The 12,153-nt window shown below is 37.3% G+C and overlaps 1 protein-coding gene across 2 annotated transcripts in view; it reads right to left on the reverse strand.

Annotated features, from left to right (window-relative positions):
* Nucleotides 1–3,476: 3,476 nt before the first annotated feature.
* epsti1 (epithelial stromal interaction 1) overlaps nt 3,477–12,153 on the reverse strand; it is a 33,517-nt gene continuing 24,840 nt past the window's right edge. For both annotated transcript variants that reach the window (XM_057335885.1, XM_057335886.1), the window contains exons 8-11: nt 11,292–11,375; nt 10,832–10,905; nt 8,108–8,277; nt 3,477–5,078 (exon numbers count right to left, since the gene is read on the reverse strand). In XM_057335885.1, coding sequence (XP_057191868.1) covers nt 4,948–5,078; nt 8,108–8,277; nt 10,832–10,905; nt 11,292–11,375 — 459 coding nt within the window. In that variant the 3' untranslated portion in view covers nt 3,477–4,947. The remainder of the gene's footprint in view (nt 5,079–8,107; nt 8,278–10,831; nt 10,906–11,291; nt 11,376–12,153) is intronic.

A 12,153-nucleotide genomic window follows, 5' to 3' on the forward strand; every position in this document is an offset into this window, starting at 1 on the left:
TTAAATAGTTGTATCTCTGCCAAATATTGTCCTCTCCTAACAAACCATAAATCAATGGAAATCTTATTTATTCAACTTTCAGATGATGTATAAATCTCAATTTCGAAAAATTGATCTATAAGACTGGTTTTGTTGTCCAGGGTCACATATTGCTGCGTACTTCTTTAAAGACAAACATTCCCCCGACAACTGTTGAAAGGTGATTTTTAATTTCTATTAACCCAACAAACAAAACCATGAATAATCTGTAAAATCTCAGAATGCGCTGTAATGGAAACTCTATCTGTTTACATACCACCAAAGTCTCGACCCAATGAATCTTATTCTTGCTATGGTAATGCAACGCCATCAGTGCTGGATGATCCCTGTATGAACATTTTTAATTGAAAATAACCTTTTTATTAATGGCCAAGGAAATGCTTTCTCTAAAATACATAAATGTATGGCAATTATTTTGCTATATATTTGGGTTATATCAAATTAATGTTGGCTATTCAGTCGAAAAACATTGTTTTACTTGTACAGTAAAGTTGGGCCATTGCAGCCTTTAGAGACTTTGGTAGAATACCACAATTGCTTCTTATTGGGTTTTACACAATAGCTAGAAACATTGAAACTGAATGAAAAAGGACTGACTGTCTGTGGGTCAAAGGTCGGCTCCTAAACTGATTTCACTATGAATAAACTGGAATACTGACAGAATTTTAGATCCTTTATTGAGGAGTGTACCGAGACAGAAGACCACAATACGGTCAGGACTTTATCCTGCGTAACTTCTAAATTAAGTTACTGAGTTTATTTTGTGGAATGTTTTCAGAAACCGAAGAGACCTCATGGGTTTAGTCTAGTATGTGTGTTTTTGCTGCAACAAAACACATTATCCAACAAATTGCTACTAAAAGTACTTCCAAATTATTTTGTTGATGTGCAAGTTCATGTGGCTTTTAATTAGGCAGTGTGCAGCAAGGTTATTTTAGTTTACTAAAATTAAAACTTTGAAAATGTTTCTGCTCATTGAAATCAAATAAAATATTGACCTAAAAATTATTGGAAAAACTTAACTCAAGGAAAAATTGAATTAGTGCCTCGAAAATAGACTGAAGTAAGTTTAAAGCAATAAAATTATAATAATAAACAAAAACTAAAATAAAACTAAAATAAAATGAATAAATCTTATATAGCAACATTAAAATAAACAAATAATAAAAATACAAAAGCATATACCAAAATTGCTCAAACTAAAATTAACACAAAAACTAAAAATCTAAAAATAAAAGCAAATTTAAAATATTAATAAAACTAAATAAAACTAAAATCAAAACTATAATAAATATAATAAAATGCTGTTTGCCCCCACAGCATCCACAAAACAGTGTGTTGGTTTTTTCCACGGGTGGGAGAAATTAATGTCGCCTCAAATTTACTGGCTAAGGTCACGCAAGTTCAAAATACATGAAGGCCTGGGGCAGAGGATGTTCATAAGGGCATGCCGTTTTCATCTTGTATTACCCATGATAGCAGAGAGAGTCAGAGCATGGCTATTTTCCAGAGAGGGCTGTCACCAATCTGTACTTATTAGCAGAGCGTTTAAGAAAGCAAAGTATTGCTTTTTCCTATATTCTTGGGTTTTGTGCCAGTGCCAGACCAAAGAAAGCAAATATTTTGCTATTCTTGCAGCTGTGCAGGTTCCATGTACAGTGACTTCAAGTTGGAATGGAGCTAAGCCTCAGTGGGGAAACGGTCAAGATAAAAAAACGCTCCAGGAAAACAATATTGGCCATAATTAGAGTGTTAAATCACACAGACTGCAAGGACTTTAAGTGGCGTCAGCGCCCTTGTCTACTCCTTTCTTAAGGTCCGCTCAGGACATAGAGACACCATCAGAGTGTAATGAAAACTTCTCACTCCACAGTATTTCCTCAAACCGTGTCATGGCCGTTAAACCAATGTGGTGACAGATTTCCAGCCAGTGCACTGTATTTTGGATATACACCCTCACAACAGGTTGTGGGATTAGAACCATCACAGCATCACTGTTGACACTGCTTCCCAGCTGTGTCCTTGGCAGTTTTATTGTTAGCGTTTTATTTTTTTTATAGCTCAAAAGTCTTAATTGAGTTCTCAGTCATGTCTCATTGAAGTATCACATTTCTTTCACGTTTCTCATAAAATTCTTCAAGAGAAATGAAAAAGACCATTGTTGACATACAGTAGGAGTGCAGAGCTATACAAATAATGTGGATCGCATAGCTCAGTTCACTGTGAATCTTTGCGTTAATATTGAAATTCATTTGCGTTGTTTCACAGTAAAGTCTCCATTTATTCTTCTTGCTGTCTTAGCCAAACAGTTGCTCTGTATTTATTGCCAAATACATAGCGCTTTCTAGTAGTTATTACCCAAAACGCAGATCAAATGAATCCCCCTGTGGCATAATTTCCGATGTGTAATCATAGGAAAGATAGCCTGACCAAATATTTTAAGGCACTAAAATTCTCGATGGAACTTCAGTGTTCATAAATATTTTTGTTCTGTAGCTAGTTTATTTATTTGTTTGTGTCTGAGTGTGTGAGAGTAAATGAGGTTTGTTGGCACTGTCAGCCAAAAGGCGAGGCGTGCCTGAATAGCCTGTCTCGTTGAACCGATTTTCCCCAGGAAGCGCAGTGACTCAGTTGTGGTTGACTGTGGAGATCTTTACATGTACAGCTCTGCGAGTGGCATGTTTTCCTAGTTCACTTTGAGGTCTTCTTCTGTCCTGAAGTATCCTTCACTCTCAACAGACAGGGTGACTAATATTTCAGCCAACACACATGCAAACGTTATTGCTTGCATGTAAAGTCTAAAAACTAACATGGTCTCTAGTGATAAAAGTGGAGATATTAGCATCAGGTTTGTGTAGTCTGCCCATTTTTCTGTAGTTCATTTCATGACTCAGACAAGACCTTTGAAGGGATAACTTTGTTGAACTAAAAACTCACAAGGTTAGGAAAATGGTCAAAAAGAAAAACAAAAAGGGTAATTTCACAGAGAATCAACATATTTGTCTTTTCGACACCAATGGATAATAGAGCCCAGATCTGCTGGGTGTATACTGTGGTTTATTGCTGTCTGTAGATTTTATTATTTTTCCCCAGAATTCTTCAGCGATATGGGTAATGCCATGACCTAATTCAGATGGGGAACCACCCACAGGAAATCCCCCTAGCTGTTACTGAGGTAATCGGGGTCTTGCAGACCTACCAGCAGTTCTGATTTGTGGGTCATCGAGGTTGTGTGATATGATGGTACAGCACAGTCCCTCTTAGTTTCAATGACCCAAAACAACATCTCTCGGAAACAGCTCTTGGTATCGTGTCTCAGAAATAATACAGTTTCCTTTGAGTTTGGGTTACCTTGGGAACCGTTCTTTCCACAACTATCTCTCCACCCTGCACACAGGAAAATACATGCACGATAAAAACTCGTCAAAAGATAGGGAAGCTGTCACAGGAAACGACAATGTTTATTGAAGTGAACACATTTACATAAGAATCTTTTCCTGTGTAGGAGCACAAGTGATCGTGGTTCAACAAAAATACAAGGTGGCTACGTTTTACAAATCTCAAAGAGGAAAATCTCTCACACTGTATTATTTTACTCACTGAGCAGGGTAAAGAACTTTGAAGATCAAGAAAACTCCCGTGCTACAGATCTCGAGCTAAAGTTTGTATACACCCGAACTCTTTGACAGGAACTCCGTTTCCATTACTTCATGATTAGATCTGCTCAAATTTCACACAAATAAAAGCAGTCTTAAGCATGAACCTATACAGTTTGGAAGCAAATGATCTGTATGGTGGTTTGGTTTTTCAGTGTCCCTCCCTATTGTTGGATGCACACAGAACTTTGCCAGTCATTTACCTCATTATAAATTAGCCTTTGAATTTTGTGAATGCACATCATTTACCCTGCAAACTGTACACATGGGAGCCATAAACTTTCCCACAGCAGACTCAAATCTTGATTTATTGTTTTGATTTCTTTCTCTGTGGCTGAGTGTCAATCCATTTTGTGTCACAATAAAAATAACTGAATAAACTAAATAAAATAAACAGTGTTTCTGTCAGTTCAAAGGACACTACAATATTTAAGCCCACTGCCTTAACCATTGTTTTACGTAAGGGTTTGTTCAATCAAAAATGAAACTCCTGTCAACAATTACTCACATTACATTGATTTACTTTTTTCTTTGGAAGAAAATAAGTTTTTGAAGAATATCCTGGCTGCCATTTTCCGTTTTGTTAAAGTAAATGGGACTGAAATGCTACACTATAAGAAAAACATTATAAGGGAGTGTTCACATATGGCATGCATTGGTCCGATTAAAATGAACTTTTGGTACGATTGCTTTGTTAGTGCGGTTTATTAAAAGTAAATTTGAACACTGCCATCAAGCCCTGGAGCCACCAAAGAAGCGGACCCAGACCACTGAAAAGATGGGTCTCGGTCCACTTCAAGCAGTGCTCAAATTCAATCTTGTCTTATGGGGGGTCCCCACCATTTTGGGGCGCATGACAAGTTATTACATTATTGCAAATAATTAATTCACAATATTTACAGTATCTTGTCTGCACAAAATTTAGATTTGTCATTATTATTGTTTTAAAGAATATCTGAAAGACCCCTTAGGTCCCTTAGATTCGGTATGTTTAGGTTCACTGTTAAAATGCCAGTGTGAACGCTAAGCAAACCAGGATAAAATGTTTTTTTTTTGGTCCGGACCACAGTAAATAACCAAGAGAACCGAACTACATATACGTAGTATCACACTGTGTGTAGACCAGAGTCATAAGAGTCTAGTAGAACTAAATGTAGGGAGTAAATGAGAACAGATTTTTAATTTTTGGAGGAACTTTTCCTTTAAAGCTCAAACTCAAAACTCCAGAATAACACAATGACAATGTGTTTGTTTACACATTAAGCAGCTCATATGCTTGCTGGTAGTCGCCATTACACTGTCGGAGGATGTCTTCCAGCATATCTCGCTCATAGTAGGGAAAATTACACTGAAGTTTCATTACGGCCCACATCTGTACACAACCTACAAAAAAAAAAACACAAATTAAATAATGCTATAGGAGAATAATGCAAATGTACTGCTTTTCTGTAAAAATGTTTAAAAAGTGGCAGTCTGTCTAAATAATTATGAGCAACATGGTAATTTGTTCCTCGAGACTTTAAATCCGCTTGGAGTCTCACAAATACAGTACACACACACACAAATGCAGTCATTCAATACTGTGCAGCTACGCAGGGCTGCAGCTCAGCGATGACCTGCCTATTGGTTCATCTGGTTCATGGAGAACGACATACAAGGGTGGGAAACTCGTCTCGACCGCAGTGCTGCTGCCAGCCTTTTCCGCAAACAGCACCATCTCAATCCCACTCTAAACCACATACTAATGGTCAAAACTAGTGCTATGGCAGACAGATGTCCCATACACACAGATCCCAGGAATGCCGGACAGATGGGAAGGCCGTCCTTGGATACAAAAACTCCACAGAGTGCAGCAAGTAAATTAAATTAGGGGAAGCCTTGTTGAACTTCTGTCATAAAAGACAATGTGTTATTCAATGCATTTATGCATTTTCCTTCAGGTAAATTGTATTTTTAAAGTGTAAAGTTTTTTATGTTAAAATACTTAAAAGCAAGTAAGCAGTTTAAAGCACTTTTCTCCCCAAAAGTGTAAACATTGGGGACAGATTCACTAAGCAGCCACTCAAAAGCCTTTTTAACCAAGCACATGCAAATCTATAGTTTAAAAACAATCATTGCTTTGCATTTTCATTTAGTGATGCTATTGAAAATTATACACTTTACCTTGATCAGGTATAGCCAATGGGTTAGTTATACAGTGAACCATTCTGGATATGAAAATGTTTTAATGTTGGTTTATATAATAAGCCAGGAAATGTCCAATATCTGCCCTGAGTAATCCAATCCACAGTTGGGCAAAGGGCATTCTGGGACTCTTCTTGGTTGTTAGACAAACATGTCTAGTGTTTCTAGTGAGCTTTGCGCTTGAGAATTCGAGGACCTGGCTGACCTTACACTTCAGCTAAGGGTCCAACCTTCTGCCCTTAGTGATTCAGATGTACTGTAAGTGAAGCTAAACACAAACGTAATGTGCCATTAGGCATCAGAGAAGAAATGCAGACGGTTTAGATGTGAATGGCACATTAGTCCCACACCATCACACAGCAGTCCACATGTTCAGCGTACAGATGGAAAAGCTGGCCCTTACAGCCACATCTCTTGCCAAAAAGGTACAGTAAAGAACTACATACTGTATCTAGAGCTAAAACTGAGATGAATTGAATCGTAGGTCATTTCTACACCACATTAAGAAGGTTAAAACAATATGTTTGTCAGAACAGAATAAAGAACAGTTCTTGAGATGCTGGCTATTTGAAATGAAATACTAGCCTTATGCTTACTGCACCTTGTGTAGTATAGACCACTTTGGTTGACGTAAACAATGATGGTTCAACGCTGGAGAACTTCCTGTTCCAGAATAATTTCCTGTTTCAGTTTTTTTACACTACACAAATATTTGAACAAAATACAACCAACAAAATATGTAAATTTAAAAACAAAAATGAATCTGGAAGTGCCTCTGAACTAGGGCTGTGTATTGGCAAGTGCCTCCTGATACGATACATATCATGATAGATGGGTCACGATACAATATATTGCTATGTATTTCGATACGATGCACATTTGCGATATATTGCAATACTTTAAATTGAAAATGTAAAAAGTAGAGCTAGAAATACAACATGCTGTGCACCACCGGGGGTTTTCTGTAAGGATAAGTGTAAAAATATCCCTTACCTCTACAGAGTGGCCATGATGTGCGATGCATGGACCTTTAGATCAGAGGTTTGGGTTCTCAGACTGTGGTTTGCGCCCCTCAAGTGGGTAGCACAGGGGAATAAGGTGGGTCACGCAAGTCACTTGGCTGTTGTGGTGCATTACAGTTAAAACACTGAACATGGGCAGTATAAAACCCCTGCTTCATCCGTGCTGTAAATGAGCTGGTGTCACATCCGTGAAAGCACAATAAATATCATTGTTACTTTTCTTAATAAACTTTATGTCTAATGCACTGCAGTAGCCAAGTGACTTGTGTCATGACTTGCGAAGCCCACAAACAGCATTATTTTATATAACTCATTACTCCATTACTTATTTTGAAAACCAAAGCACTCCCAAACATCTGCTCTGAGAGCTCTAAATATTGATAGTAGAGGTATCACTATTGATACACTATCGAAAAAAAAATATTGCGATGTTACATGTATCGATATTTTTGCACAGCCCTACTCTGAACCAGTGTTTACATCTTGCAAAGTGGTCTATATGCTCTATACTTCCTACTTTTTTATAGGAAATATAAAAAAATTGCATACTGTTCACATAAAGTACTGCATTCTGTAGAATATCGTAGTAATATAATATACGCCGTTCTAGATATAGACACTGTGTAATATCTTCTTAATTTATTTCACTTGTTAAGTAATAATATTTTTAAATGTTTAAGTCTAGTAATGTGTATAAGACACATAAGAGCAGTGTACTGCCTGTCTGAAGATGGTGTTGCACGCATCCAAGTAATGACAATGAAGTCAGACTGGATCTCACAGAGCTAACTGATGTTTATGCAGTGCTGCCTCTAAAAACATTCAGACATAAGATTAACGATTCAGTTGTCACAGTGGCATGCTAATAATTAAAACTTCTCCAGGGCCATATGAGTTTACATTGCAGCAGGCACTTTGGACCTCAAATCCAGAGTGAAAAACATGTTAAGCTTTTATTGCCACATAACTGACATTAACCATCATGTGCCAGGAGCATGTAGGATGTTTTATTTACACTGTGTTCTACGCTGTTCGATGACGGAAAGAAACATCGGATGAGACATCTGTGCAATATCACGTATACACAAAGCCTTGGTGACTCAACAAGTCAATGCAGTGGAGACATTACCAGAAGTGTTGTGAAATGAAACAGACCTAAGCACACAGTGACCGGGCTGACGCATATAAATCTTGGTTAAGACTTACCTTCCTCCTCTGTATAGCCCTGTAACGGATTGGGTACAGGCGATGAGGCTGGATCCTCTATTTCTTCATCGTCTTCACAGATATTACTGCTTACAGGGGTGTTTGCCATGGGTTCAGACATCCTACCTGAAGTACTTGCCTCCAATCGATTTAGGAAGGCCAAGTTCACCCTAAAGAGAGCAATACATCATCACAACATTTCACAGTGTTTTCAGCAATGAAACACAGGTTACACTTTATTATACATATTTACAGGTATTATATACAGTATATGAAGAGTTTGGTTCCAAAATGAGAATCATGTTTTTTATTATGTTATCATGTTTAATGTGTTTTATTGTGTTAGTTAGCTGTATTTTTAATTAGTTATTATGGCTTAAATCAAAGTTTGACTGCAGTTTGATTGATATGAATTGGAATGCACAAAAAAAACAGAGATATCTCATTTTGGAACCAAACTCTTATTCACTATAATGACTATAAGTAACTTTGCAACTAACTCTCAAAAATTTGCATCAACATGTCAAGTAACTCTCTTAGACTGTTAGGTTAAGGTTGGATATAGAGTTAGGAGTTGTAAGTTGACATGTACAGTAGTTGCAAAGTTACTTAGTCAGTAGAATGTTTTGTGAGAGACTATCGTGTTAGCAGATATTAAAGAGACAGTCTACTAACACTGTATTGACTGATAGCTAACAAGAAGTTGCAAAGTTACTTAACATTTTTGAAATATCTAATAATAAGTGGACTATCATACTCAATCTTCCACATAATGGGGAGTTTAAAAGTCTGAGACCAGTTTCAGGATGTAATACATTTTAAAACAAATAAATGTTATAATGGAAAACAAAGAAGATAATTTTGCATTTATTTAGCACACTAATCAAATATAAGCAAATTTGTTTTACCATTTTCTTTGCAAAAACAGATTTCCAGACTACCATTGAAGGACTCAAGTTGTTTTTCATAACATCCCCAAATTATGTTGGGATCACTTTAAGTGTTGTACAAACATGCACAGCCAATGCTAGTTCAAATGCATGATGTCATTAAACAGTGGAGCATACAAAAACTCATTAACTCATGTTACATTTAGTGACATACACGCTGCATCCGAAATCGCCTACTTCCATACTATATAGTAGGCGAGAAATACCCATATGGTCTACTACTTCCGCCGAGATTTGTGAGTGTGGATCGGATGGACACTTCTCTATCCCATGATGCTGAGCAACGGTCAAATTTCAAAAGTAAATCAAATAAATATAGCGGAAAACTTTAAGGCGGACATCTGCTTTCAGTGGAAGTGCCAATAAATTAATTTCTCATGTCTAAATTATGTTTTTATCAACGCTCACGTATAGGTTGTTGTTAGTACGTCATAGTTCAAAGAGCGCAATGTATTCATACTACTCCCACTCATACTGTATAGAACGTACTGTTTTAACGGCCGATAGGTAGGTACTTATTCAAATTCAGTACGTACTATCACAGTATGCGATTACGGACGCAGCGACAGTGTTATGACCCAAGTTATTTTGTGTAGTAATAATAATTTTATTATTATTATTATTATTATTGTTGTTGTTTTTAGAGTTTGTACCACCCCCTGGTGTTTGGTTTGTTTTTGTGTTCGTGCATGTGTTTTTGTTGCTGTTTTACAGATGTACGTGGTTATCTCTGTAATATAATTCATTGTCAATTCATTGTCAATCGTCTACCACTCATCGGAAGGCAGCATGCTAACAGCGAGCATGTGCCTCAGCCAGCGCTTACCTTTGTCGTTGTTGTTTGTGCCAAACTTAGGAACTTGATTATTGAACTGTAAAAATTGATGTTTTGTTCACTTTATCTGAAGTTTAAGAGTTCCTGTTATTAGTGAACGTGTGAAGCATTGTGTATTGTGTTTGAGGCACACTTTAGATCTGGAACATCCCAGTTTGCTTTCATTTGACGTTTGTATAACAAAAGCTACTATTTGTTTTGTCTTTTTATATTCACAAACATTGTTAATTACTTTATTAGAGGGAGTAGGGGGTTAGACGCCATTTCTTTTACCGTATATCTTTTTACTTTGTTTTTGTTTAGGTAGTTAGGGAAGTACTGTTGTTTTTATTTTTATATTCTCATTCTAGGACATTTAGTATTATCAAAAAGAGACGTCTTTTTGTTGGTTATTTTGGCCTGGTCTGCCCCTGAAGTTTTACCCTCGAATGAAAAATAAAACTTTTCTTCATGAAGTCTTTGTAATGTCGTATGCTTGGTGTTGCCTGTAGGCGTCATTTGAGTGATTTTAAATTGTTACTATCCCTAGAAAGCACCTATTATATGCCTTCCCAAATGGAATTTCTTTTTTTTTAAAACTGTTACTGACCTAACCTACCATGTCGTAACAACAGTGAATTCGAAAGGAATAGTTCACCCCAAAATGAAAATTCTCTCATAATTGAATCACCCTCATTCCCTTTCTTAGCACAAACTAAGACTTTTGTCTTTGCCCTCATAAAAAAGACATATGAAAATTCCTTTTTGTGGAAACTATTCCCTTTGCACAAAAAATTAAATCAAATTAGTATATTTTTCCAATTTTCTGTCAAATTGTTATGCTCACAATAGAATTGTTAATTTGAATGACAATGTGTTTTTTAAAAGTGGTCTCATACTTTCGGATCAGGCTGTATTCCTCTGGTCAGCTGATTATGACTGTTATGGAAGTGTCCATACCTTCGATGGTCAGTATCAATCTGCCTCTTCCTGTCCTCCTCTTCTTGCTTTAACTTTTCCTCCAAAATTTCTGCCTGCAAATAATGCATTATTGAATTTCTCCTCTGCTTGTTGCTATAACAATTCAATTGAACATTTACATAAATAATATCAACATGATAGATGACATTGACCTCTCTGTTCTTGATATTTATCAGCGAGTTAAGTTCATGTTTGACCAACAGAAAAGCATTCAAAGCCACAAAAATACCTCTATACGGCCAGCTGGAAAACACCTACACTATTCCATCCATGACTACCTCCTATAACCTAGAACATGGTAATTAAGAGCATATGCTAGGCTGAGTTAGTTCTTTGTCTTGGCAAAGCTTCTATGTTTAGCTCTGGTGTTGCTATGAACCAAAAGTGGAGGTGATGTTCGTAAGTTCAGGCCATCTGCTTCACTTCCTTTGTGGTGTACCTTTCTCCTTTGCTCCTCTTTCTTCTCAAGCAGGGCTGCATTCTCATCCTGTCTTTTGGATTCTCTGTACTCCTGACATTTAGCCTGTGAAGAAACAAAACAGTATTGGAAACCAGCCATTGTCCGTAAAGTACAGAGAGTGAGTGCAATGTAAAAAGCCCTGAAAAATTATACCTCCACAGAACAAAGTTGCACAGGTTTGGAATGAATGATGGAAGGAGATGAATAAATGATGACAGATTGTTTTACATGAACTAACCCTTCATGGACACTGTGTCAAAATGTTACGTGAGTGATCTTTATGCACAAACTGCAAGGCAATCTGCTTACTTTTTAAGTACAAGTATTCCGTATCAACAGTTCTCGGGTACAGCACTTTACACTCTACACCCCTGAAGCCTGCAACATTACGCTAAAATGGGTGTTAGCTGTATTTTAGTGATGTTACTCTGAGATTCTCATGGTACTCTACAGAGAGACACCATTAGGAGGGGTGGGCAGAGATCTTTTCAGGCTCAAGAGATCCTTTGTGTGTTTGGTCAGACGGCCCGGGGACAACAGGCAGGGGCCGTACTGTTTGGAATAGCTGGAGAGTAAGGGGAATAGGTGGGACGACCTGGGCCTGGCATCCTGGGAAGCCAATACAAAGGATCCTTTGCGCAAACAGAGGATATGGAGGAGATTAATCTGTCTTGTGAAAGCATCACTGAAAGCAAAACAATTCTCGGTGGCCACAAAACCACATCAAGAACCCGTCTTTCCACAAACACTTTGATCGGCGGGGCCTATGACATTTAGGTTGGAGCGTTTCATTACTTGGCCTGGAGGCTGTCCAGCTACTTAAGTCAATACACTGAGAGAA

The sequence above is a fragment of the Triplophysa rosa genome, linkage group LG6 (assembly GCF_024868665.1).
Source record: "Triplophysa rosa linkage group LG6, Trosa_1v2, whole genome shotgun sequence".
In the NCBI taxonomy this organism is placed as follows: domain Eukaryota; kingdom Metazoa; phylum Chordata; class Actinopteri; order Cypriniformes; family Nemacheilidae; genus Triplophysa; species Triplophysa rosa.